General features: G+C 40.1%; 3 protein-coding genes across 8 annotated transcripts; 2 read left to right on the top strand and 1 right to left on the bottom strand.

Moving 5' to 3' along the window:
- Positions 1-3,149: 3,149 nt before the first annotated feature.
- LOC115738202 (syntaxin-71-like) lies at positions 3,150-6,420 on the top strand. 2 transcript variants are annotated; one of them, XM_030670752.2, is made up of 10 exons: positions 3,150-3,566; positions 3,862-3,987; positions 4,984-5,149; positions 5,239-5,324; positions 5,429-5,497; positions 5,570-5,614; positions 5,708-5,770; positions 5,878-5,954; positions 6,070-6,130; positions 6,374-6,420. In XM_030670752.2, exons 1-9 carry the CDS (start codon positions 3,417-3,419, stop codon positions 6,080-6,082), a joined length of 795 nt encoding a protein of 264 aa, XP_030526612.1. In that variant the 5' UTR covers positions 3,150-3,416; the 3' UTR covers positions 6,083-6,130; positions 6,374-6,420. The 2 variants fall into 2 exon arrangements, with proteins under 2 accessions (XP_030526612.1, XP_030526610.1); XM_030670750.2 differs by lacking the exon at positions 6,374-6,420 and having other exon boundaries at positions 3,151-3,566; positions 6,070-6,299.
- A 77-nt stretch (positions 6,421-6,497) lies between these two features.
- On the bottom strand, positions 6,498-8,157 carry LOC115738158 (NAC domain-containing protein 2-like). 4 transcript variants are annotated; one of them, XM_048284406.1, is made up of 4 exons: positions 7,861-8,139; positions 7,440-7,726; positions 7,030-7,218; positions 6,498-6,859 (listed from the first exon to the last, which is right to left on the bottom strand). In XM_048284406.1, the coding sequence occupies exons 1-4, from the start codon at positions 8,048-8,050 to the stop codon at positions 6,740-6,742; spliced, it is 786 nt and encodes a 261-aa protein (XP_048140363.1). In that variant the 5' UTR covers positions 8,051-8,139; the 3' UTR covers positions 6,498-6,739. The 4 variants fall into 4 exon arrangements, with proteins under 4 accessions (XP_048140363.1, XP_048140362.1, XP_030526548.1 ...); XM_048284407.1 differs by having other exon boundaries at positions 6,633-6,887; positions 7,861-8,137; XM_048284405.1 differs by having other exon boundaries at positions 6,498-7,218; positions 8,024-8,157.
- Positions 8,158-23,955: 15,798 nt separating this feature from the next.
- Positions 23,956-26,542, top strand: LOC115738201 (zinc finger protein JACKDAW-like). 2 transcript variants are annotated; one of them, XM_030670748.2, is made up of 3 exons: positions 23,956-24,393; positions 24,504-24,903; positions 25,319-26,542. In XM_030670748.2, exons 1-3 carry the CDS (start codon positions 24,261-24,263, stop codon positions 26,235-26,237), a joined length of 1,452 nt encoding a protein of 483 aa, XP_030526608.1. In that variant the 5' UTR covers positions 23,956-24,260; the 3' UTR covers positions 26,238-26,542. The 2 variants fall into 2 exon arrangements, with proteins under 2 accessions (XP_030526608.1, XP_030526609.1); XM_030670749.2 differs by having other exon boundaries at positions 24,260-24,401.
- The last annotated feature ends 641 nt before the right edge of the window (positions 26,543-27,183 follow it).

Genomic DNA, 27,183 nt, shown 5'->3' with positions numbered 1-27,183 from the left:
TGTGTGATGATGTTTCCATGTTCTGTTCCTCCCTCCTGAAATGGGTTTTCCCAGAAACTTCATTGGAGTCACTGGTTGCTGGGCCAAAGCAGAATCGATCGTCGCCTCGATTTCTTCAAGTTGGTCTCTGATCATAGTTGACCTTTGTGCATTCTCTTCTCCCGAGGAGACTAACGAGTTAGATTCACATTACGATTTGTTGCGGTAATGGCTTTTATATCACAAGTCTATCATTCGAGAAATGTGATTGTCATCTTAGTTGCTAATTATATTAGTTGATGATACTCGAATTGTTACATAATTATCATTTCAATCGAACTATTAATTGCTTATTACCCGATATTCACTTTGATAATGTCAATTATATGTTCAATGTAAGTGTTAATTAACATATGAAATTAGTATATTAAATCGCAGTATCTTGGTAATATATATGGATAGTTAATAGATCAAATTATTGAGTTGCGATTGACGTGATAGTTAAGATAAAAGCATATATTGTATCACATAATCACATACAGTATGCTTGGTTTTCATCTAATTATAATCAACGATAAGCTATTAAAAAAATGAACACTTTTCTAATAAATTGTATAGCCAATAATATATATGAGGTAATGAACGGGAAAATAATAAAAAATGTCCTAAAAGTATCGTACCTCTGTCAATTCAGTTCTAAATCTTTTTGCATTTGTGCTAATTTAGTCTTAAACCTTTTACATTTGTGCCAATTCAGTCATACACCCTTTTTTTGTGTCAATTTAATCATAAATATTTTCATATTTATGTTGTGTAGCCAAAAATATTTATTATTTTACAACAATGTATCGTTATAAGTGCTTCTATAACGATAGGATATACGAACCTGTACTCGTGAGATGATTGAATATACATTGAGCGCGACCTAATTCTTCAATTTCTTGAACCGACAAAATTTATAGCATTTGAGACATCGTTAAAAGAAATTCAAGGCACTATTTATTTATGTTGATAAGATACATGTCGCATGAAGCTAGCTAAAAAATGAAAGAAAAAAATCACAGCTTCTTTATTTGATAAATTTTGGAAGTACATACTACATAGATGGCTTGAAAGATGTGGATTTGACATACAATCGAGTCGACATATACGATTTGATACAAATGCAGTTGCTATGGAAACACTTTGACAATTTCACATCAATAATAAATCAAGCACTAAATATATAAAATACGTATTTATACAAACACTATGAACGTGAATCAAAATAATAGAAAGTGGGGGTAGTTGAAGGCCCTTACGTGTAGGGTGTGCGCGTGGGAATCGGACCGAACATGCCGAGTCCGGGGGTTTTTCGAGGGAACCGATTTGGTTACCAGAAATAATCGGTCCGATTTTCGGCTTCAGGTGCATAGCCAAATAGTCCGAATTGGTTCGGATCGGAATATATTTTTTATTCTTCATTTTTTCAAAGAGTAAACAAAAAGAAATTGCCAAAATCCCAAGTCGGATTGGTCCAATTTGAGAAGGTGACCAAGACCGATTGATCAAGTCCGATTATTGGTTCTAGGGTGGAACTGGCTCAATCCAATTATTTTGGAAGGAAAAATTCAATTGATGAGAGAGTTGCTAGGGGATTTCTAGAGTTTTAGCATGAAGTCAATTATTTGGAGGCAATTTAAATGTTGGCTGAAATAGATTGAAAGTTGATAACTTTCTTTAGAAATAATGAAATATATATGAATTATGTCAGAGTGAAGAATTTTTTCCTTTTTTTGGGGGGTCGGAGTGTGGAGAGACTTGACCGATCGCCTGTGCATGTGCCGCCGGCCGGCCCGCCACCACCACCACCACTATAAGATCATATAAACATTATACACTACAAATACGTCAACATGAATATATTTGGAGCAATACCATACCATTATTTTACTTTGGAAAGACAATCTTTTTTTTTGTTTTTGCTGTGAAATTTTGTTAAATTTAATTCGACTCGATAGCTCTTAATTTAATTTAAAAAATAATGTATTTCTAACCAAAATGTTTGCACGATATTTCATGGGCCTTTAATAGTCGGATCTTCACTTCCGCACCCCCCTTAAATATCCGTAAGAAAAAAAATTTCTCCTTAAATTATGTCGCGGTCCTAAATCTCTTCTACTAATCAAAATCGGTGTTCAATATCGGTTTACCTATAGTTGCAAAGTATAGTATTATCTTTAACGAAGCATAACTTTACTTTTGTGATCGACCCACTTTCTTATTATGTTTTCACTTAATTTATGTTCATGTATATCGAAGATACTTCCGCTGGAAGAGTGCAGCATATAATTTTTCATATGTTGATAAAAAAAATGCTTGACATCGTTTATTTCTAGTAGATTTGAGGGCGACACAAGACCACTGTCGACCTCGAAGTAGAGGTCAATGATAGTGGTTAGCCTGGACCGCGCCTTGATGGTTTGATTAGAGAGAGACACAAGCCAGCGGTTGCTTCCATGGCCGTGATCCGAGGTTGATCGGGCAAGGAATGGTGACGTTGCCAAGGAGGCGCCGGAAATGGTCGGGCCAAAGGGGGTGGTGGCGTGTCAATGAGGTTAAATTTGCAAGTAACATCCTCACATATGCGTAGGATTTAAAGTTGCATCTCTCATCCACACATTATTGTGCCTCTTAATGCTCAATTTCACCAAATTCATATATCTAATTGGGAAACACATTTCTCCGAAAATTAGGAAATTTTAAGAAAATGTGTCTAACATCTCTATTCATTTGGGAAAGGTAAATGCCTCCATGACAGTCTAAGTCATTTCTGATCGTAGATCCATACATCATCATCACATGTTTTGCATAAAACACTCATTAATTAAAAAATCGTTGGATCATAAATAATAACAGTATTATCAAGCTGTTGATAATAGCTTTCTTTAAGAAAATATGCAAGATTTTTTCACCGGTGAAGTATGACCATTCCTCGTCTAATTTGTAATTAGCAAAGACCGTCGGTTGGCAACTAAAAAACCTGACAATTTTAAATTTGTCTTATCAAATCATTTAGAAATTTACTTTTTTTTTCCTCAAATCTTCAGTCAAATTGATACGTTTTCGTCATCTTCATATGAAATCGATATCTCTTGGTTCCTCCTTTTTGAGCCATAAGTAAATGAATACCTTGAAATGATAAATTTGGGGTTGATGGAAGTGAAACGACCGCCTTGTGAACAAACGGTTAGGAGCTGAACCCGCCATGAAAAGCGACGGTAGGTCTCTCCTTCCGTCCACAGCCCGCTCTTCGCGGTGGACCCCTCGTCTCGCCACCCAGGAAACGCCATTGTCCCGTCGCGAGCTTTCCACAGGTCGCCCCCCTTGAGCTTGCGTCTTCTATCCTCCATTCGCGTGGAGAAAGCTTAGGGAAGAAGAAGAAGAAGAAGAAGAAGATGAGCGTCATTGACATCCGGTTCAGGGTCGACGCCATTTGCAAGAGGTACGACAAGTATGATATCGAGAAGCAGCAGAATGCCTACGGCGACGACGCCTTCGCCCGCCTCTACTCCGCGGTCGAGTCCGACCTCGATGCCGCCCTCGAGGTATTGTGAGTTCCTTCTCAGCGCTGAAAGACGGTATCTTGACATTGACATGTTGAACTGCTAGACATGGAACACATGATTTCGGAAAAGACGTAAAATGGGTTGGCACAGTTTCATATCCTACACTGTTTAGGGAAACCGAATTTTCAGCATGGTAAATGTTCATCGAATTCTCTGAGAAGGATAGTACTCGAGCTGGCAATGCGTGCTTTGGTTACCGTTATGTCCGGTAAAGATCAAGTGGGTCTAGCAAAGGGTGTTTAATTTTGCCGTTTACATCTGTGAATGTGGACAGAAATCTGAGAGGGCCGTGGTGGAGACAAACAGGGCTTCCTCGGCGGCTCTGAACGCCGAGATCCGGAGGACGAAGGCCCGGTTGATGGAGGAAATAGCTAAGCTGCACAAGTTGGCTCAAAAGAAGGTAACTTCCAGCAGCTTTTATACGAATGCTTTTGTGTTTGAAGATGAGGTGTTCTTCTATTAATTAGGCATATCACCTGCTTGTTGGATATTTTGACAAAAACCAACCGCTTCTTTCTTGGATCATACTGTTTATGGTGCTAATCAGAAGTTTATGGCATGAATTGAAACATCATTCATAAGAAGGATTCATTAGTACCTCCAGCCTTATTGTGGATTTGTAGCTTTATGCCTCGAATCTGCAATTTGGTGATAGTTCAGCAAATTGTGTTTCATACGCCGACCTGGTCAAGTGTCCGCACTTACATGCATGGATGAAGTCCATATGCTCAATGTTGACTCGGTCATTCGCAAATGAACTATAACGAATAAAGAAGCTACGAACAAGTAAAGTGGTCATCCTTACCAAAAAAAAAAAAAAACAAGTAAAGCGGTCATAGTTCCCGACAGATGCTATGCTTATTTGATCGTATAGTGACTGTCTGTATAGGTTGGTTCACTTCCCTCTTGGTCCAGTGTTGTCCCGATTTAACTTGGGATGAAGTTTGTTTCCTTTTGGTTATCCTTAATTCAACAAAATTCCATGTGAAAAAGCTCTGTCTATCGAATGCCAGAGCAAAAGAGGCAAGAATAACATTGTTATTTTCTGTGTGAGACCATGAGAATGACATTGTTATTCTTTCTTGGATGTTCCTCAACTTAAGTCCTGACTTGCAGAAAACACATTGAAATTATCAACAATGTCTCTAAATCAGAATGCACAATGACAGGACATAGCACTTATAATGGCAAGGAAATAGAAATGGAAGGGAAAACTGTTCAAATAGTTTTCTTTGTGGTGCTTGTACCGGGCATTGTGGCTCGATGATAGTGGTAGAGAGACAATGCATATGGGTTACAATTTCTTCAGTGTTCGTTTCTTGCCTTGTATATCATTATCCACATGAGTAAAGCTTGGTGGTAATTGTAAGTTTTACTCGGGATACTCTATTATTAGGTTAAAGGGCTGTCTAAAGATGACCTGCTGACTCGGAATGATCTGGTTCTTGCACTACAAGAAAGAGTTCAATCCATACCTGATGGGACAATTGCACCACGCAAACAATCTGGAGGATGGTCTGCTTCGACATCTCATGAGAACAACATCAAGTTTGACTCTTCAGGTTGTTAGACCACTGATGCAATTTATTCTACCCAATTGCTACCTAAGACAGTGGTTTCTCATAGTTGCTTTCATTCCATGCCTGTTCAGATGGACATTTGAATGATGGTTTCTTCCAACAAAGTGAAGAATCAAGCCAATTTAGGCGAGAATTTGAAATGCGGAAGATGAAACAGGCATGTAAGACTGCTTCCTTAGTTTCTTCTCGAATCAGTTACAAATAATTTGAAGTTCGTGGCCTGCTCTTGTTCTTTTTTATGATGTTTCGGTCTTTCCACAGGATGAAGGTCTTGATGTGATATCAGAAGGATTAGATACACTGAAGAATCTGGCCCATGATATGAATGAGGTTGTTTTGTTGAATACAAAAATAGTTTGGGAAAACGAAGCAATGAAAGACTAATTATGTTTTTATGTTCAGGAGTTGGATAGACAAGTTCCTTTAGTGGATGAGATCGATACTAAGGTGAGAACTTCGTTGCTTCATTCAAAACCACATGTTTTGAAACTTACTTGGAGTATCAATCAAATAGCGAGTTTGCTTTCTTGTTCCATTTAGGTGGACAGAGCAACATCCGACCTTAAAAATACAAATGTCAGACTTAAGGAGACTCTGTTCAAGGTGATCTCTTACATAAGAGAAGACCAATTCTAGTTACTGAAGTTTCTATCATGTTAAAAGAGAGGCCTTGTTCTAATTAGTTGCTATGTTTCCTTTTTCAAATGAAGATAAGATCCAGCCGAAACTTCTTCATCGACATTATTCTCCTTTGCGTTATCCTGGGCATTGTTTCGTATTTATATAAGTAAGCTTTATGTTCTCTCTCTTTCTCTCTCACACACACACTCTCACACACAGCCACACACGCTAAGGGGCAATGTTCCGGATCATCTATTGACATCTTGGTTTGTCTCTTGCAGTGTACTGAGCTAATTTCAGATGAGGACAAGAATAGCAGATTGTTTGATCTCATGATGTAAGGTAATATATGCTCATGAGGACAAGCTTACTAATAGAGTGGTTTATTTGTCACGGAAGACCATACGCCGCCATATTGTTTCCGTATTTAACATCTGGGTTTACCAAATACAGGACCTCACTTTTCATGCAACAGACCTCTGATATGAAAGAGTGATTCTGATTTTTATCACTGACTATGACGTCTGTCGTTTCAAAGGAATTGGGCGATGCAGTCGTTTTAACTTATGCTGAATTTGTTTACAGCATATGTAGCCACCTATGGTGATGGCATTCTTTTTCCGCACGAGAAGCATGAAGACATGTTAACATCGAACTTTTATGCGACCTATGAAATATTGAGACGTGCAATGTTGTGATTCAGTCAATATACAATTAAACAAGTATTTATAGCCCACTCCCAATTGCAGAAACTCTTAAGAGTTGCAGTGTTTCTCAGGACTGATTCGGTTTTATTCTGTGACTAGCACTCTGAAATCTATACACACCGTGCCGAACCTGCAGATGCTGCAGGACCACTCATTCTTTCAGTGTCATTGCTGTAACTATCTTAGAGCTACGGCCAAGTCATTAAGCTCCTGAAAGTTGAGGACAGAATCACATCCGGCAAAGTTAAACACGTTTTCGCTGCACTGGCTTTGAGTGTAGTCGTGGACACCGCGACCATCCACACCCAGCATTCTTTCCTGCTGATCCTCGAATCCTTGTTCCTCTACAAGTTCCGTCGTAAATCTATTGACATTGTTGTCCATGGAAGAACCTGTGCTATAAGAGTTGAGTTTATCGGGACTTGCTTCATACACCGGCTTTAAGGCATTACTATTGTCGGGCGCTGGAGAGCTTATACTAGAGACTGAATTGATAGGACAGAGGACTTGACCCGAGAGTAGCGAAGCCATCATCGGGCAATCTTGGAAGGGATTTTCCATGGCGACATCTTTGCAGAGAACGGTATGCATAGGCAGCGCTTCATCGTTCTTTTGGGGGTAAGATGGTGGCTTTGTGCTGCTGCTGAAATTTCCTTGATGGCCGCTGGTGTTTCTCGGAATTTTCTCTTTCCGTCGCACTCGGCAGAGCACCCAATCATCCAACTGCACAAGTAAGAGGCAACTCTTACAGATTTGATCGACTCCTTACACACTAGTTAAGGTACTGATATCACCTTAGATTACAGAAATGTCAGGATTTCAATAAGAAACATAAGGGGGACAACTAGTGCACCATTGTTAGAAGTTGGAGATGACTTCATTATACTCGAGCATATTCGATATGATGCCTCTAGCACATTACGAATCACAATCATCCCACTCACTCTCATTGACCCTTTTGATATGGGCGGTCGGACAGTGGCATCGATCAGCCTGTACTCGTCCATGCTCCACTCTGTCTTCATCCCCTTCGGAGGCCTTCCGGTGTAGAACACCAAAACCTTCTTCACTCCGATGCTCTTCGTCCCGCCGGATGTCAGTATCGGCTTGTCGATCCCAGTAGCTTTCCAGTAACCGGAGCCGGCAGACCTGTTCGGCCTCCTCCCATTAGGGTACTTTCTGCTCCTCGGGCTGAAGAAGTACCACTCACCTTCCCCAAACAATGCCTTCTCTGCGAATCAAACTCGAAAACGTCAGTTCCGAAATATAAAATATGACTGCACTAGAGGCTGTAAATAACCAAAGAAAATGAAGGGTCTTAGTGATGCAGAGCGCAGAAACACGTAGCAAACTCAGCTCACGGACTTGGTAGCTCCCACGGGCTGTACTTATAGAGATCGATCTCGGTGATCACTGATGCCGGGAGTGGGCGTGAGGCCGCCTTGTTCTCCAAGTAATAGATAACGAGCTCTTCGTCTGTGGGATGAAACCTGAAGCCGGGAGGGAAACCAATCGGAAAGCTTCTTGCCAGCGCCGTGTCCAGCCGAGGATCCATCGCAGACAGCTCTGGTCGCTAACGCGGTTAGCCCGTGGAGGGAGATACTTATCATTGGCGATAATGAAAGAGATTAGTGGCCGATAATACTGATTGGAACATTAGCTGTGAATGAGCAAGCGAAGCTGATACGAAAGGTCAGGGATCAACGCGTCATAGTGCTGTCGGGGGGTCTTCGTTCTCGTGGAGATGGGGACAACGTTGGAGATAATCAACAGGAAGAAGACGAACGGAACGGACCCAAAAAAACAAAAAGAAAAAGAACATCATATTACGTGCACGTTTAGGAAATGTCTACAGAGACAGCAACCCCCGTTCGTCTGCATCTCCTCTACGTGAGTTTCATGCACGTTGCGTAATCAAGTTTGGAGAGAAACGATAATCGATTTGTTTAGTAAGAAAAGAGAGTGACAACTTTAAGTGAGGGAGATTCGAAACATGTTGTTTAGGACATGTTTGAAACATGTTGTTTAGGACATGTTTGGACATCGTGGCATCATCGCTCCACTTGACCAATAACTGAGTTTTTTAGCCTTAATTTACGTGAATTGATTCACTTTTCCTTAGAGATGACAAAATGAGTCCAAAACCCATATTTAATAATGTGTGTCATAAATGAGTTGCCTTAAATTTTAAAATATGCTTAAGCGGGTTATAAATAGGTTGATTAATAAGTTAATGAATCTTAAATATGTTTTAAATGGGTCATAAACGGGTTAGTTATCTTTCTTCTTTTGTGATAATGAACGGGTTATTTATCCAATAAGTTTAATGGTTAATAAAACGAAAAATCCAAAATTGGTACACCACATGATGATTTACCATAAACTATTTTTTTGGCCACCAAGAACCCTAAACCGGTACATCTTAGATAAATTTACCCCAAACCGGTACACATGTGACAAATTGGTCCTCCGTTAATTTTCGTAAAATTTTATCGTTAAATTTCTAAGTTGGATGACACGTGGCAATTGCCGAATGTACACGTTTGGAGTTTTTACCCTATATTGTATCAATTTGAAATTGTTCGTGATATTAATCTAATTTAACGGAAATGAACAAAGGGTAAATTTGTCACACGTGTATCGGTGTGGAGTTTTTGGTGATCAAAATAATTAATTTAGGGTAAATTTATCACAGATATACCAGTTTATGATTTTTTACTGTCAAAAAAATAGTTTGAGGTAAATTTGTCACAAGTATACCGGTCTGGGGTTTTTTGTGATAAAAAAATTAATTTGGAGTAAATTTGTCATAGGTGTACCAGTTTGGGGTAAATTTGTCATAGGTGTACCAGTTTGGGGTTTTTTGTGGTATTAACCCTAAGTTTAATTGAGTCATAAACAAGTCATTTTTTAATTCTTTTAATTTTTAATTTTTTTTTATCTTTTTTCTTTGTTTTCCTTTTTTTCTACGAAGTCCAAGAAGGGTTGCTCGCCATTGGCCGCCGGTCGTCGGTGGTTGCCAATCGCCGAACGTAGAAGAAAAGAAAGAAAGAAAAAAAAAGTTCTTTTATATAAAAAAAAAATATTGAAATTGTCCACGGTGTTTTCTCAATACATATTTTTCTAAAAATTTATAAGAAACGGTTTTTTTTTTTTGTAAACTGTATTTAACCTTGAAATGTTGTATCAATATGGGTTGGGTCGCTGGGAATAGATTAACATATTTGTATTGCATGAAAATAGGTCAATATGAGCTGGATGATTTTCAACCCGACCCATCCATATGACGACTCTACTAATCCCGTTATTTTCCTCGATTGGTTTCTTTTTCCACTTTGCCATTTTTCTCCCGGAAGCAGAAGATATTGAAGAATATGGGCCGATTGACCTAGTAAAGATAATTCAAAACCGGGTGATTCTAGATGTATGAGATCGGGCATTAGGTGGAGAGAAAGATCAATATCTGGCAATGAAAGTACGTGGTATCTGGCCAATGTCGTAAGCAGAATGTTCTTATGAGATGCGGCTTTATGCTCTCTATTTGTGATGGATTATGAAGCATTGATTTCACCGGTCCGAAGTCAAATGGAGATTGAAGAGGTAATAAGGCCGACTTGAGCAAGCAATAACCTCCCGGGGTTGGTGCAGTTGACTTGGCCGAAAGAGAATTTGCAACTCATAAAACTCGAGGTGACTTATTCTCTCAAGAGGATTGAGTGTTCAAAGTTGACTTCGAACCTGATGGACCTATTTAGGTCATAGGCAACATTGTTTCAGCCACGTAGGAAAGAGAAAATATTTAAAAAGTCCTATCAGCATTTTCCTTTAGCCAAATTGGGTGGAGTTAACGGAAGGACTCGATTTCATCATTTTGACAAGTTTTAGGACTCGATTGCATTTTCTGCAAGTTTTAGAACTCGATTACACTTTTATAACAAGTTTTAGAACTTCTAGTTAACATATTCCTAAAAGTTATCTACGTCATCGCCGGCCGCACCACCTTAGTGATTTTCGGCCAAAATTGGACGAAAGGACTAAATTGGCATAATTGTAGTAGGTGTTTAGGACTTTTTTTGGTGATATGTGTGATCAAAACCTACCATTAGCAAGAGATCTCATTGATAGTCCATAACGAAGCAAGGTTTTGCGAAATTAGTTTGAGTTTTCTTGAAAAAGAGAAGTTGAAGAGCAACAACAATGTTCAATTTCTCTTCTCATTGATAGTCCATATCTCAATTTTTGCTAGGATTGGTTCCTGCAAATTAGTTTGAGTTTTCTTGAAATACTAATTTACATTTGTTGGAAAAAGTAATGGAATGTAGTAACAATGTGGTCGGACTTTGAGGCGTGTAATCACTCTCTTTTAGGATCAATTTGCCCCACAAAGTTGCTATAGGTTTTTGGCAAATTCCCTTCAGGATACAACAAAGTCGCGATGAGATTACTGGATAGCAATTCCAGTAAATCTCCAAAAACTCTCTACGAAACAATGAAGATTGGCTGTCTCTCTTTTGAAGGAAAACGAAAGAATAAAAGTTGTCCACAGAAATTGAACAGAATTGTCCTTTATAAAATACTAATAGAACACACCTCTTGGTATCCAAACTACCCATGTACGAACGCACCTATTCATGTCCGAAACATCACACCAATTCATGTCCGAAACATCACCATTCGGACATGACTGTTCATGAGTGATAACAATCATTCGAACACAACCGTTCGTAAGTGACAACCGCCATTCGGACGCAACTGTTCATGTCCGAACAATCATGATTAATAATATAGAATATAAATATAAAAAAAAATTGATTTCGAAAAAGAAAAATAATAATTAAGGTTTATTTCCGTCCGCGGCGCACAAGCGTGCAAAGTGCTAAGTGCGTCAAAATCGCGCAATCACACGCGCACCCGCACGCAAGTATAGTGGGGTCTAGCCCACTTGCCCATTTCTTTATTCCGAAAGAATATTGTGGCCTTCTAACTAATAAAGAGACTTGCACCCTTCTTTCTATCCTATGTGGGATTGAAAAGACAGCTTTTGTTTTAACAAATAAACTTCAACAACATCTTCTTGAGCTTGCGATCGGCACCCTCTCCGAGTGTGATTGCGGGAAGGTCGACGCTAGAGAGAAAGAGAGAGAATTTTGTTCTTGTACCATTTATAATATTCTGATATCATCTATATTAACATACGCAATCCATATGTAAGCCAAGATTTGAAAACAAAATACTAAAATGTAACCACACAAACTAATGAGCATTATTATTTACCAAAAAAAAAAAAAAACTAATGAGCATTATTAAAAAAAAAAATGATGACCGTTAAAATTAGAAGCGGGTCTTATTCATGATTAGAGGTGTTAAACGGGTGAGTCGGATCAGATTTGGGTCGGGTCGAATATGGTCCGGCCCATGTTGACCAATTTAACTTGTTTTGACCCATTTTCATGTAGTACAAACCTAACGACTCATACCCGACTTAGCCCATACCCGATCCGACCCTTATTACAAAATACTTTCATGTTTAATCCAATTTAGCAAAATGTATGAATTATTAAAAAAATCACATTACTAAAACGTTGTGGACAATTTTTAAAATTAAAGAAATATTTTTTTATATTTATATTTATATTTTTCAAAGTCCGCCGAGGGCCATCGGACCCTCGTTGACCACAAGCGATGGTTGTGAGGGTTTCACGACCCTCACCGGTGGTCGGCTCACGGCCCACGCCAACCGCGGGGGAGGGTCGCGACCCTTGCTTGGTGGCCGGCTAGGGTCGCCGGCGGACCCTCACCAAACCTATCGGGAAAAAAACAAATAGAAGAAAGTAAGATAGAAGGAAAATAAAAAATAAAAAAGAAAGGAGAAAAATAAAAAAAAAAATAAAGAAAATCCGAAAACATTGTTATGACTCACTTAAGATTTTTTTTTTTTTGTCAAAACACTTAAGATAGCTAGCTAATCCATTTATGACTTATTTAAAATTCATTAAATTGTTAAGTGACCCATTTATGACGCACTTGAATTTGTTAAACAACCCATTTATGGCCCACACTCTTAAATATAGGTTACAATATAGGTTCTTGACCCATTTTGACACATCTGCTCATGATAACTTAAGGAGGCCTCTCCCATTTGATTCGGAGATCGGGGTCGCACGCCTTACATGATTTCATGGGTGCAAAATTACAAGATTAGGGTGGTCTTTCTCTTGGAAAGAAGCAAAAAAAAAAAAAAAATTTGCTGACATAACAATTTTTCGGTGACCGAGAGAGTAATAGTATGTTATGAACCACAAATTTTTGAAGAAATGTACCGCACACAATTTATTGTTATTTAGCATTTATTTGTTGTTATCCAAAATAAAGGATTATTCTTACGATAAATTAAGAACTGCCACTTAATCATTTTTGAAAGAAGAACATCTACCATTCTCTTGCCATTAAGAGAGACATGACCTGGAAAAAGAACGTTCCTTGCAATGCAAGGAACCTTCGATAACTACTAGGCGATGATATCCAAGGTCGCATGCATCGCATGCAAACTTGGTCGACCCCTTGTTCGAATCGATTCACGAGTGTCATGTTGTAGAGGAAGGCCACGTTCGAAACCCTACGAGATGCTGTCCTTTCTTTGCTCATTTCTCTCATCTTTTCCCATCCCAACGAGTGAGACTCCGAGATTGTTGACGTGACTCTGGGTGGACTTAGTTCATGGAGATTTGCAGTTGATCGCATTACGGAATCATCATTGTTCATGTCGATTGACATCAACTCCCGAAAATGATCCTAGGAGGGTAGAGGTAGCCGGTTCCGTGGAACAAAAAGGTGGAATCGGAATCGGTGGTTCCGGGCCGATTCCTTCCGGACCTCCAGTTCCGTTTTTTAATTTTAATTTTTAAAATAATAAATAATAAAATAAACATAATAAATTATAAATTATAAAATATAATCATATTGTATATTGTAATAAAATGTGGAAAAAAAAAAGAGGAGGAATGGGCTTGAACTTAATGAATTATCATTAAGCGCATACATATCTTCTTGAGAATAGAATAATCAAAGCATATGTAGTTCTTTTACCTTTGATAACCCCAACTTACCTCATCGTCAATCGTCGCTACCCGTTGTGGTGGTATTTCCACAATCCTCACTAAAAAATTCGTGTTTTCGATCCAGCTTTTGGTGTCGAAATTTCGTCATCGTCTAATCGTCGACACAAGCTTGAGCTTCCACAGACTCCAGGCTTAATCTTGAACGGCGAGAGTCCAAAACTAATTCTCCTGCGCTAAATGCTTGTTCAACCGCAACCGTTGAAGAAGAGATTGCTAATATCCGGCAAGCGATGAGGGCGAGAACTGGGTAATCGATTTGGTGACTCTTCCACCACTTTAGGATTTTGAAATCTGTACTATGTTCCGCATCACGAAACTCAAATTGAGTGGTTAAATATTTTTCTAGTTCGGAAATACTACATGTTGCCCCTTTTTATTTTTTTTGCATACTCTTGAGCATATTATACCCTCTACTAAGTGAACTACTATATTCGCTACGTGAGGCAATAGATTGTAAAGATCCAGAATCACTTAAACTATATCTACTACAAAATTCTCTAAATAATACTATTATAGATTCTTTAACATCTCCTTGTATATTTGAAATATCTATTGAATCTTCCAAATGTAAATAATCATGATAATACACTTTCAAATAATCTAGTAAACTGTCTAATTTAATACGTGGATAAAAAACAATACCAACTAAATAGACAAGAGGAATTTGTAAATAATAATGCAACCATTTTTCCCGCATTACTAAAATAGTTCGAGATAATTCAGTATCATTTTCATATTAACTAAAAACACTATCAATATTAACACATTCTATTAAAAATAAATGCGTAGTAGGATAATAAATATCAGATAAAGTCTTAGTAGCATTATTAAAAATTTTCAAAAAATCTAAATTTTTTTTGCAAACGTCCCAATATTGCGGAAGTAAAGTAATTTCGGGAATATTTTGTGAAATAAACATACATAATAAATCTTTGTAATCAAAGTTTGCCGAAACAACTCGTAGGTAGAATTCCAACGAGTCGGAATATCTTTTGGAAATCTTCTTGCCATTCTCCCATGTTGTTTACAAAAATTTTCCCATGATTTCATAAAATGGGAATAACTCCATAAAAATTTAATTGCACCATTTATTGGAGCGAGAGAAGTGTCAAGAGTTCGTAAATCATCTTGTACACATAAATTTAAAACATGGCAAGCACATCTAATGTGAAAAAATTGTCCGCCAAAAGTGGGTTTGCAAATATTTTTTAATTCGGGAATAGAAACGGTATTTGCGGCGGCATTATCAAAATCAATTGAAAATACTTTATTTATCAAATTATATTCTTCTAAAACTTGTCTAATTATTCTATAAATATTATGAGCCGAATGTCTTTCATCAAAAACTCGAAATGCAATAAGTCTTTTTTGAATGGTTCAATCGTCATCTATCCAATAACACGTGACACCCATATCAGAATGAATTTGCCAAGGATCACTCCAAATATCACTACCTATATGTACACATCCATTGAATTCCGCGAAAAATTTTGCTAAAGATTTTTTTTCCTTTTTTATAAAAATGAAAAACTTCGCGTTTAAGAGTATTTTTTGGAATAGTTGGTGCTTGCGGAACCAACGCGATATTTATCAAATATTTCAAATTAAAATTTTCACTAGTATTAAACGGAGCATGATCAAGGGCAATATATTCGACTAATGTTTGTTTATAAAGTGCATCGGTGTAACGGAATAAAGAATGAGGATTAGGAGTGGCGTACCTGGAAATTTGTTGTTGCGTATTGTCCGTCCCCGCTTGCGTTGGATGTTTTTCCGTCGGATGCCGACGGAATGTTTCGTAACCCTCTCATTTCGTAAATTTATATGTTTGTGAACAATATTTACATTTTATATTATACTTACCTTCGTTTTCATCACGTACTTTGTCGAAGTGTAGCCATAAGTCGGATGTATTATCTCGACCCTTCCTTTCTAACTCATTTGCCATTAACGTTTCTTCGATACCGGTGGGAGGATGAAGACTTTCTTGTGTTGGGATGTGCTCGACATTCGGAATCGGGCCATAGTTGATATTATCGTCGTTGTCTTCCCAACATGCATACTCACGAGGATCATATTCGGGAATGGGATACTCGGAATCTCCCATAGTTATCTTGCCATTTTCAACATTTCTGCTTCCATTTGCCATTTTTGAGAGAATTGATCGGAAATCCGATTGAAAGAATTGAGGCGGGATTGAGAGAATTGTTGAGAGGATTTGTGAGAAAAATGAAAGGGGGAAGATATGTATTTATAGGCAAGAATTAAAAATAATTCAAATTTTTTTTTTAGTTGCATATGCAAAAGCCAAAATGTGCAACAGCTCTTTGGGTCGTTGCCAAACGGCCCAAAGAACAGTTTTGGAGGGGGGGGACAGGGGGCCCGGTGGCGGTGGGGCAAAGAGCCCAACGGCTCTCCGCCCCACCGGTCCAATTATTATTATTATTATTATTTTTACGGTCAGAATCGGTGGTTCCGGGCCGGTTCCCATAATTATGAAATCGTGAGCCTTATCAACGGGCCGGTTCCGGGCCCACAGGCCCAAATGGCCATGTCTATAGGAGGGCGAACCTGGTTTTTTTTTTTTCGCTCTCTTTCGGAAAGAGAATCTAGGTTGTGCGATCATATAGGGCGCCCGGGATAATATTTCTGCTTCAGAAATCAACTTCTGATCAGAAATTGATTTTTCTACTTCTCCTTAGAATTAGAAGTTGATTTTTTTTACTTCTGCTCCAGAAGTTATTTACGATCAGAGAAATTCATTTAATAACGGTTGAAAATTTCTACTTTTGAAACATTATTAACACAAAATCTTCTATGAAAAATTACTATAGGCAGTAGAAAAATTTCTACTTCATTTTTAAACTTTTTTAAATTTCTTTAAAAAAAAAATTTATTATTTATTTTTTACTCCGATGGCCGGAGACGGCGACTTTGTGGCGGTGGTCGATGGGCGATTGTGGTGGCGGTCGCGACCGGCGAAGATTGGCGATTGGTGGCAATCGCGGCAAGTGAAGGTTGGCGGCGGCGGCCGGCGAAGGTCAATGATGGTCGGCGGTTAGTGGTGGCCGCTAGGGGTGTGCAAACCAGACCGAACCGGCCCGGACCAAACCGGGACCGGCCCGGACCGGCCGGGTTGGTCCGGTCCTTGAGGTGGATGGTCCGGTCCCCGGTCCCAATAAATGGGACCGGTGGCCGGGCGGTCCGGTCCTCGGGTTTCTTGTATTGGGACCGGGCTGGCCCGGCCCGGACCGGACCGCCAATAATATATAATTTTTTATATATAAATATATACAATTGCAAAAAAAAAATTGAAAACAAAACAGAATAATAAAAGTCCACTGCCCATTTTTTTCCCAATCTTGCACGGTCGCACTCTCCTCCTTAAGACTTTCTTTTTAGTCTTATTTTCCATCTTGTTTTTGGTCATCTTTTCTCTCTACAGACTTTTTTGAGTGCGGTTGGTGATGTTTTTATCATGTAATGGCTGGATTTGGTATTGAATTCAAACATTTTGGTCAAGTTCGTCGATCATAAAAATCATAGCGAGTCGCTATGTTTTTACCGTGGCATAGTTTATTAAGTTGACTAGATTTTCAATAGTTAGCGGTCCTATTGGGTGGGGACCGAGACCGGACCGGGACCGGTCTGGACCAGGACCGCCGGTCCCGGTCCGATCCTTGGTCCCGAAAATATGGGGATCGGGACTACGGTCCGGTCCCCGGTTCCATGCCGGGACCGGACCGGCCCGGACCACGCACACCCCTAGCGACCGCAGGCAGCGATGAGCGGCGGTCGGCAGAGGTCCACAATGGCCGGCTACAGGGGGTGGTCGTCGGGTGGCGACGGTCGGCGGTTGGCGGAGGTCCGTGGTGGGCGGGGGGAGGCAATGATCGGTGGTGATCATGGGGGACGGCTGGTGGAGGTTGGCGATGGGTAGCGGTCGGCGACGGTCGACGGCTGTAAAGGTCGGCGGAGGTGGGTATGATCGAAAAGAGCGTGAGGGCATAATGAAAAGAGGGTGAGGCGAGAAGTACTTCTTAAGTTAGAGAAACTATTTTTTTTTAACTTCTCAAATTGGGGGGAAAAACAACTTCAGAAGTGAAAATTCACTTCAAGAAGTTGAAATTTCTTTCATAAGTAAAATTTTTTACCAAATGGAATTCTGTTTTAGAAGTTACATTGCCAAATGGATTTCTACTCTAGATGCACTTCTGGAATAGAATTCTTCTTCTAGAAGTGTTATCATGTGCACCCATAGTAAATCTTGTGTAATTTACTTCCTCGGGAATGTTCCGGTGACTTGATTCTATAAAAGAGCTAAACAAAAAAATTTACATCCGGGTCAAGCATTTGGGCAAATTTGCTATTGAAATACTTGCATCTTTTCACCTGTTAACGATATTCAGAATTGTGATCTATCTGTAGTAAGAGAGCGAACGAAATAATTACATGTGCCGATACAATTTATCAGCAAAAGTATACTTTTAATGCCAAAATTTTCAAACGAATCACTTTAGTGGCAAGTCAGAGACAAAATGATCACTTTGGTGCCTTCGGCGAGAATTTCCCGCCGAAATTGTCATGTGTCATTAATAGTTATTTTTTTTAATGAAAAATGACATTTAAAAAAATTAAATAAATCCACGTGGGCTGCCACGTGGACTTCCGCACTTTAAAATAAATTAAAATAAAAAAATTAGCTAGAAATTATATTTATTTAAAATATAAACTTTATTTAAAATAAAATTAAAAATAAGCTACAATTTTTTATAAAAAAACTTAAAATAAAAAAAATTCTAGGTGGAGAACTAGGCAACGAGGGCTGTGCAAGCCCTCGCCCTGCAAACCTTTTTTTTTTTTTTTTGAGTTTTTACTTTTTTTGTTAATTTTAAGCCTAAATTTTCAAATTATTTTGAAAAAACAATTTGTATTTTTATTTTTGTAAACTAATTAAGTTTTTATTTTGATTTTTAGTATTTTTTAATTTTTACTTTTTTTAATTGCTAACTGGACCTCGTCGGTGCCACGTCGGCTTCAAATAATAATAAAATAATGCCACGTCGGCTTTTCAGGCATCAAATCGAGACTTGGCACTAAACTAATTGTTTTTCAAAAATCTTGGTACTAAAGTGATCCGTTTGAAACTTTTGATATTAAAGTAATTTCCGTACATAACTTTTGGTACTAAAAGTATACTTTTGCCCGATTTATCCAATGATAAGAACTCTCTACCTCGTGCGACGCTTGCGTTAGCGCCTAGACCGATTTTCAACCGTGATGCATGTAAAGAAGGTAGATGGTTTTGAGCTAACTTCGGAAGCATCGTGCAGAGTATAGGATCCTCATCCCCATGCCGCTGCAACAAAAACAACAGATCTAGAACTCCCATCTTCGTCTTAGTTATAAAAATGAGTTTTGGCAATGTCACGCAAGATGGTCGGCATCCACATTGACAATTCCGGCTAATAGAATTGAATTGGCAAAAGGTAAAAAAGTTTAGGACTGAATCGATAAATTTGAAATGTTTATGATCGAATTGACAAAAATATAAAAAATTTATTACTTTTTTGATAATTTTTCCTTGAAGGTGCAGAGCCTCAAGCAATCTCAGATTTGAAAGTCAGCTTACCAGTCTCATGGCGATCATGACCATCACATGAGCTCTTTATTTTCGTTTACAAACATAGACGCGTATAGTAAAAGGCCAGTGGATTTGATGTTACGAGAAATCCCTCTACCCTATTGGTTAATCCCGAAGGCTCGTCCGTGCTTTTGGAGGCGCTGCCTGTGACTCAACATGGCAGAAGGGGGCTAGCTCGTGACGTAAATCGACGATGCGATGGGGAACGAAACGGCGGCGGCGGCGAGGCGCGAAGGTGAGGTGAGGGCGGCATAGGCGGGGAGGCAAGTGGGGAGAGGGACAAGAGAGAGATCAGGTTTCTAGGTTTCTGTGGCGATTCCTCTTTCAAGTCTAAGGGTCTGTGTTTGTGAACTCCAACCGGAGAGGATGCCCATCGGTATGTTGACCACCGGCCCCATGCAACGATGTTAAGGAAATCCATAAGAAAGAGCGCTCGTCTTGCCAAATTGTCAAAGGTCTTACAATATACACGGTGGTGATAAAAAAAAAGGAGTTTCTGAAGGAAGAGCAGCATATGGTGAGTTCAAGAAACATAATGAAAGTATCTTATCTCAACCAAATGAAAGGACCCGGCATGTAGATGATCAGCAACTCGTAGATAAGCTTTCATTGACGGACAGTGGAAGGAATCGAAGATGATCATACGATAAAAATCAAATCCTTTACCTAACACTCTTCTTCGAAGGGAGAAGTATGAAAACAAAAAAGTATTAAATTTATTGTATTTGTATCAATTCAGTCACAAACCTTATATTTGTGTCAATTTAGTCCTAAACATTTTGCATTTGTGCCAATTGGGTCCATCTAGCCAATTTTGGCTGAAAATCGTTAACGTGGACACCGGCCATCCTTCGTGGCACTACCGACGCTAATGTGGACTCTTTTGAATAATTTTTTTATTATTTCTGTTTTTTCTTTTTTTTCTTTACATTTTTTTATTGAGGGCAATAAGCCCTTGTCGGATCTAGGCATCATGGCCTTGTCTAGCCCAAATTTGGCGAGGGTCGAGATCTGACGAGGGCATCACGGCCCTCGCCCAAAGCTAGCGAGGGTCGTTGGCCCTCATTAGAAACTAAAAATGAAGAAAAAAAAAAAAAAAATACCCAAAATTATTAAAAATTCAATGTGCACGTCACTGTCGGCCCCAGGCAATAGCTAATCCCCTTGCCGGATCTGGGCGTCGTGGCCTTTACCTAGAGGTTAGAGCCTAGAGCCAGCGAGGGTCGTTGGCCCTCAATGAAAAAAAAAAGAGTAAAGAAAATAAAAAGGAAAAAAACTCAAAAAAATTATTCAAAAACTAGTTTAAAAATGATAGTAGAAAATGTCCACGTAAGCGCCGATCGTGCCATGTAAGACAACCTGCACCTACGTCAACGATTTCAATTCAAAATTGGCCGGATATAGACTCAATTGACACAAATATAAAAGATTTATGACTAAACTGATATAATTAAAAAGCTTATGATTGAATTGACATTAATACAATAGTTTTAAAACTTTTTTTTTACTGTTTCCACCTTCTTCGTATTATCCAATTCAGACAAGGGAATTGAACATCACGAGCTGAATAGGCACCTCATCAATGAATGGAAGAGGGGACCCCCACGAATCACGTGCCGTGCGCATATCCCACATTTCGGATCTGATGATCTCTCTCCTTACCTTTTTCCCTTCGGCCCAAAAAAAAGTGGCTTTGTCCCTCGACAATAAGGAAAAAAAAAGAGACCAAGTTGAGACCCCCACAAGCGGGGCCTCCCACCGGCCTCGACGGAGGATGTCGGCCTAATCATTCTCAAGAGATCATAAGAGATTTGAGGGTGTGCTCGTGATTGTGTGAGCCAACCTAAAGGCATAATAACATGATTCAATTCCAAATGCCATTGACGAACTCCTTTTGATACATGAAACATCGATAACTAGTTGCTTCGAGATCCTTTTCGTGTGCAGTGAATCTTCCTTAGCGATTCGGTATATCGCGAACAATCACATTGTTCCACGAGAACACGTGTTCCAGTCAATTAAGGGGGTTTCGTTTTCGATGTTTAGGTAGTAAAGCTTTCGATTAAGGGTCATACACAGTTAAAGCAATTGACAAAACATGAAAAGGATTAAGATTCAATTAGCAAAATTAAAAAGGTTTGGAATTGAATTGGCAAAAGTGAAATAAGTCTAGGACTATTTAGACAATTTTCCCCTTATTTAAATGAAGTTCTTCTCCACTTTTCATTTTTCGTCGTTTATTTTTCTGCTTTTTCCGTTTTCTTCCTTCTTTTCCTCGGAGCTAGGCCTTCGTTGTTGCATCATTGCTTCCTCCATTGCGTCGCTGCCTTCGCCATCCAAGGTTGCCGGCCTTCACCGCCTTCGCATGAAGCCCCCTCCGTTCATCTCTCTCTACCTCTGTGACATCTTATGACAAAATCACTATGGTTGATATGTGACCTTGGCCCTTCCGCTACTTTAGTACACTATCGACATTCCACCACTTAAATGCTCGCCCCACTTTGGCCAGACCTTCACGTTAATTCAAACTGGGTGATAAAGTCAAGCATGGAGATCCAAAATGAATGAGAGCATGCAATATTCTTCTCCTGCATATGCCCATAGAGATAATTCCATGCAACATATGATTTCCGCAATATTTGTCTCGCGACAAATTGAAGTTGGAACGTTTGTGTTGATGAAAAAAAAAAATAGGGTTTATTTATCTATTTATTTATTGGTAAGTGGTCTCTGATCATGTCCACGGGAATCAACGACATGCATGTGCTCCCACAAGGAAAATCCAACCGCTTGATTCCAAACGTTGGCTCCTGCTTCACTATATAGATAATGAGCAACTACCATTTGTTTCGAGCAGCGTACTACGTGGGACACCAATTAGATTCTTTTTGTCCACTCGTATATTGTCTGTTTAACGTATTATCTAACCATCAAAAAGCATTGTTCATTTCAAGATAAATCAATGACTAATTTGAAGGAAAAGAAAAACTCAACGCAGACAGCCGTACAAAGCTGCACATTTGGCCGTGAAAAAGCGTATCTTATGAGGTTAATTGGTTAAGGGCTCACGCATGGGTCACGGACCGTATTCTCCCGTACCCTCGCGAGCTGAAGAGTGGAGCTTTATGGCAGCGGGGTGAAGATCGAGTGACGCGAAAAGGATGATGCAACTGGTTTGTGGAGGTGGCATCGGGGTGTTTGTGGTAGGACGGGCCAGCCTCCCCGGCACAAATTGTTCGGAAGCTGGTATCTCTCTCCTAATAAGGTCTACGCAGACCGAAATTAGTTGTTGTATCGAAGTGTTTTGTATGACTCGCTCGAGGGACCGAATGTCCGAGCTAAACTAGGCGTGACATAGTCCGGTATGAGGATGTAATTCACCATACTGTTCTTAAGGACAATTTTTAGAAGGAAGGCTGGCCTGGCGTTCTTGGCTCACCAGGCATCGCATGGACTATTCCACAGTCAAGAAACTGTCGGCCTATGACAGATTCATCTTTCATGAGAACTCCTTCAAAAGTTAGTCGGTATAATCATATGCGAAGACTCCGTCTTCCAGCTAGGGCTTTTATATGGTTTAAAATCAGACATTCGCGTAACAACATTGAACGTTCTACATCTTTGGAAACATGTAAATAAGAACATGCGGGAATGCAAAAACCTAGTCTTTGAATTATGATAATAACGTTATCTATCATGACGAAAATTAATCTAAAAAAGGGTTTCTTTATTTCTAACTGACCATTCCGGATCGCACGCACCTAAAAAGGATTGGTACTTCCCAAATCGCGTTAACCATAAAAATTGCAGGAAGGAGTACATAGTCTCGCACCAAGAGTGAATTTTTCTTTTGTTTTTGTTCCGTAGAGAAACACGGTTATGGCCGAGTAGGTCGTCCACATTACGGGTGAGCAAGACAGATTGACCGAACCGAGAACCGCCCGCACCGGACCTAACCGGCCATTTGATCCGGTTCTCGAGGAGTACCGGTCCGATCTCCGGTTCCATAAAATTGGTACTATTGATTTTCGATCTAGTTCCCGATTCTAAGAAAGAACCGGATTGGACCGATTATTTTTTAATTTGTTAATGTAAACCTAATAATCCATCAATTTTTGTCTATTTCTTAAAGGCAAACCTAATTTAATTAATATATTAAACTTAAAATCCGTATTGCTAACGTTCACTAATAAATTATCGATTTCATGGGACTGCCGAAGAACCGAATCGGACTGATCGGTCTGATCCAATTCCCAATGCCCAATTGTTGAGTGAGATCGGATCGAACCGGCCGGACCGACAGCCGATCATCCATCTTCACCATGCCACTTATCTTCTTGTGTCTTTTATGTTTTCAAACTTTTTTTCTCTCTTTTCAATCTCTTCCCGGTCCCACTGCCCCGAGCCTGTGGGCCCTCCTTTCTGTTCAGTCAAGCCTCACGGGACTACATAGAGGGAAGAGAGGGAGTACGGCACAACAGGGTTAATCATTTTTTTACCAGATGAACGGTAGCTGTGAAAGTCAGCTTTCTTGCATACAAAATCCATTCAAAACAGCAAGAACCTCAACGTTCGTAAAGAGATGAAAATTACAGAACCGGATGAAATCGAAATGGTATATAGAGAAGAGAAGATTACGGAAGAAACGTAGAGAGAGAGAGAGAGAGAGAGAGAGAGAGAGAGAGAGGAGGGGTGGGGTGGTCCTGCTCCCGCTGAGTTTGTGGCTGACCGACTAAGAGGAGCCGTGTAAGATAAGGAAGGAAGAGAGAGAGAGAAGAGAGAGAATATTCTCTCTTTGTTTTCTTTGATCGAGTCCCCAGTTAGACATATAGAGAGAGTGAGATATATGATGCAGATTCAAGAATTTGTTCTTGAATCTGTCTGGTTTAGAAGTTTGCATCAGCTCAAGCTTTTGTAGCTGCTCTTGCTTAGATACGGTTGGTCACTGTTTGAGCTTTTTGGCAACCTTCCTTTCACTTTTCGGCAATCTGAGTTCTGAGCAAATGATGTCTGGAGATGGTCTCTACCTTCCCTCCACAATCAGTGGGTTTGTTCGTCAAGAACCCAGCTCGCTCACAAACCCTAACCCTAGCCCAAACCCCTGCAAGAAGAAGAGAAGCTTACCGGGAACACCAGGCAAGCATGTATAGTTCAACAAAGTATTACTTTCATTTGACCTTTCGTTCGCTGTACTTATCTCTGTGGAAACAGTTGTTCTTACTGTGAATTTTGCTGGACTCGAGCAGACCCAGATGCTGAAGTGATTGCTCTATCGCCGAAGTCGCTCATGGCGACCAACCGGTTCGTCTGCGACATATGCAACAAGGGCTTCCAGAGAGACCAGAACTTGCAGCTCCACAGGAGAGGGCACAACCTCCCCTGGAAGCTCAAGCAGAGGGCGAACAAGGAGCTGATCCGGAGGAAAGTGTACATATGCCCGGAGGAGACGTGCGTGCACCACGATCCGTCGAGGGCGCTCGGCGATCTGACCGGGATCAAGAAGCACTACAGCAGGAAGCACGGGGAGAAGAAGTGGAAGTGCGAGAAGTGCTCGAAGAAGTACGCGGTTCAGTCGGATTGGAAGGCTCATAGCAAGATTTGTGGGACTAGAGAGTATAAATGCGACTGTGGAACCCTCTTTTCAAGGTACTAAACTTTTCTTTTTTCTGTCTTTTTTTTTCCTCGTTACTCTTTCGGGATTCTCTATTTTGAAATACTTGGGATTCTTTCGATCTTGCTCGGGAAACTGGCCACGACTCTGAAACATAGATGACAGTCTGAATGCATTCAAGATTTGATCTTGCATTGAACGGGTTGATCACTTTATTAGTATGTAGTTGGCTTTCGTTTTACTTTTTCTGGATGGGAAAATTCACCCGACTGGGATGCATTCATGATGATCTATTCATGGCAAGAAAATGGTTTCTTGAACTTAGATTTTGCAGCAAAGAAAGGGCACCTAGCTCGAGGGGGGTGATGTACACTTTGTTCTTGCTCCTTTTCTGAAGTGCATAGTTTGATGTGGTTTCTTCCTCTCTCTTTTCTGGGTCGATCTAAACAGGAAAGATAGCTTTATCACCCACAGAGCCTTCTGCGACGCTTTGACAGAAGAAGGCGCGCGTTTTACTTCCCTTGCGAATACTAATCTCGACTCCGGCAATGAGTCACTCAATGGGACCATGACCAGCAACATTGCCGGTGCCGAAAACACTCCAATTCCGATGCCGGATCAATTTGATGGCCAAAGGTCATCAAGCCAGGTTCCGATTTGGATGAACCATTTCGACCCTAATATGAACCCTCTTGGCCTAATGGCGAGCGGCCGCGATTCATACTTGACCGCCCCGAGCTCCGGGAGCTTATTGCCTGATTTGGTTCAAGCATCACAAGTGCCCATTGGCATGCTCAAGAACTACCCAACAGCACCAGCGTCACTAGAAGCATCTCCGATAAAACAAGAAGAGAGCATCAAGGCCAACATGTCAGATCAGGCGATTGGGTCTTTGTACTCTAATAATCACCCGAGTCACCGAGCAAGCACAGGTCACATGTCAGCAACTGCTCTCCTGCAAAAGGCAGCCCAACTGGGATCGATCAGAAGCAACAATCCAGCACCATTTTTGGTCAATAACAGTACTGTGTTCGGGTCCACGAGATCATCATCTTCGTCCTCATCATTATTCCCATCATCACCGCCATCTGCAGCTCCCGACCTCAACCCCTACACTCCGCGAACCAGGAACAGTTCTCATATGTTTTTCAGACAGTACCCATTAGGTCAAGTTGAGAACAGCACAGGGCAAGCAGAGAGCCAGAAGCTCCTCGCAAGTCCAGCTGGAGTTGAGAACAGCTTCACCAGAGATTTTCTAGGGGTGGGGAGCGAAAGCAGCCCGTTCTTGATGCAGCAGGAGCTCAACAGGTTCTCTTCTTCGGTGGGTTCTTCCATGGAAGAAGCAGGCGGGCCTGCGGAATTCACGTGAGAGACGAAGCTTGACCCATTAGTAGGTATTTGTCGTTTCTTGTCGTGACGCTAGATAAAGTTTGCTCCTTCAAATTCAAAGCGAACTCAAGAACGAAAGCATCGTCGGAGAGTTGCCATCTGTGAAAGAGATCAGTCAAACTCATCGTTGCTGCGCCAAGCCCAGAGGAGAGAGGGAGAGAGGGAGAGAGAGAGAGACATTGAATGCTGGAATCGACCAAACGAGACGCTGACTTGGCTGGCTCATAAAACGGTGGGGCCCAAACCACTTAAATTCATTTTCTACAATAGAAATGGTAGATTCTCCAAGATATTATGTTGATTTTCTTAGTGAGAAACGTAACGAGTTTCGATTGGGTATTAAAAACAAAGCAATATCTCTAATAAAGATACGTGACGGAGTCAATTTTTCAAAGGAATTTGAAAAATTGACAGTATAATAGTGTAATGGTAGGACTTATCTATGATCTTATATTTAGCATTTCATCGTGATATTAATATACGGTCATAATAACGGAACTGCTTTCAAAAAAATGGTCAAAAGTAGACGAGTCTCAAACAAAGGTCTAGAGTGATAAATTTAATCTCAAATAAGGGTTTGGATTGATAAACGCAATCTCAAATAAGGGCCATGAGCTTATCTATCAATTATATATGATATGATCACGAGCATTTTTGTCCAAGAAGCTTTCTTTTTGTTTTCTTTCTCTTTTACTTTCTTTCTTTCTTTCTTACCGTTCATCATTCCGCAGCCTCGCGTCCTTTTCCTTTCCTCTTTTCGCTAAAATGATATGATGGCAACACCGAAATATAAAATGAGACAGCGTACACATGGCAATAAAATCCAAGCTCAAATAAACAATTGAACAGCAAACACAAGTGCAACCCATTCATTAAGGTTGCGCATAATAATACTTCGGCAAGTGAATTTATGTTTCAAAAATGCT

This window comes from Rhodamnia argentea, chromosome 8 (assembly GCF_020921035.1).
Source record: "Rhodamnia argentea isolate NSW1041297 chromosome 8, ASM2092103v1, whole genome shotgun sequence".
In the NCBI taxonomy this organism is placed as follows: Eukaryota; Viridiplantae; Streptophyta; class Magnoliopsida; order Myrtales; family Myrtaceae; genus Rhodamnia; species Rhodamnia argentea.
The sequence above is the reverse complement of the archived record's forward strand: the minus strand, read 5'-3'. Positions and strand labels throughout refer to the sequence as shown.

Excerpts from the sequence above, each read along its gene's own strand:
- LOC115738202 (XM_030670752.2), top strand. The coding sequence starts at position 3,417 with ATGAGCGTCATTGACATCCGGTTCAGGGTCGACGCCATTTGCAAGAGG. Across the intron at positions 5,150-5,238 it reads CATCAAGTTTGACTCTTCAG|ATGGACATTTGAATGATGGT; the intron begins GTTGTTAGACCA and ends ATGCCTGTTCAG. Across the intron at positions 5,325-5,428 it reads AAATGCGGAAGATGAAACAG|GATGAAGGTCTTGATGTGAT; the intron begins GCATGTAAGACT and ends GTCTTTCCACAG.
- LOC115738158 (XM_030670688.2), bottom strand. The coding sequence starts at position 8,050 with ATGGATCCTCGGCTGGACACGGCGCTGGCAAGAAGCTTTCCGATTGGT. Across the intron at positions 7,727-7,860 it reads CAGCCCGTGGGAGCTACCAA|AGAAGGCATTGTTTGGGGAA; the intron begins GTCCGTGAGCTG and ends TTTGATTCGCAG. Across the intron at positions 7,219-7,439 it reads TATCAAAAGGGTCAATGAGA|TTGGATGATTGGGTGCTCTG; the intron begins GTGAGTGGGATG and ends TTACTTGTGCAG.
- LOC115738201 (XM_030670748.2), top strand. The coding sequence starts at position 24,261 with ATGATGTCTGGAGATGGTCTCTACCTTCCCTCCACAATCAGTGGGTTT. Across the intron at positions 24,394-24,503 it reads AAGCTTACCGGGAACACCAG|ACCCAGATGCTGAAGTGATT; the intron begins GCAAGCATGTAT and ends GGACTCGAGCAG. Across the intron at positions 24,904-25,318 it reads TGTGGAACCCTCTTTTCAAG|GAAAGATAGCTTTATCACCC; the intron begins GTACTAAACTTT and ends CGATCTAAACAG.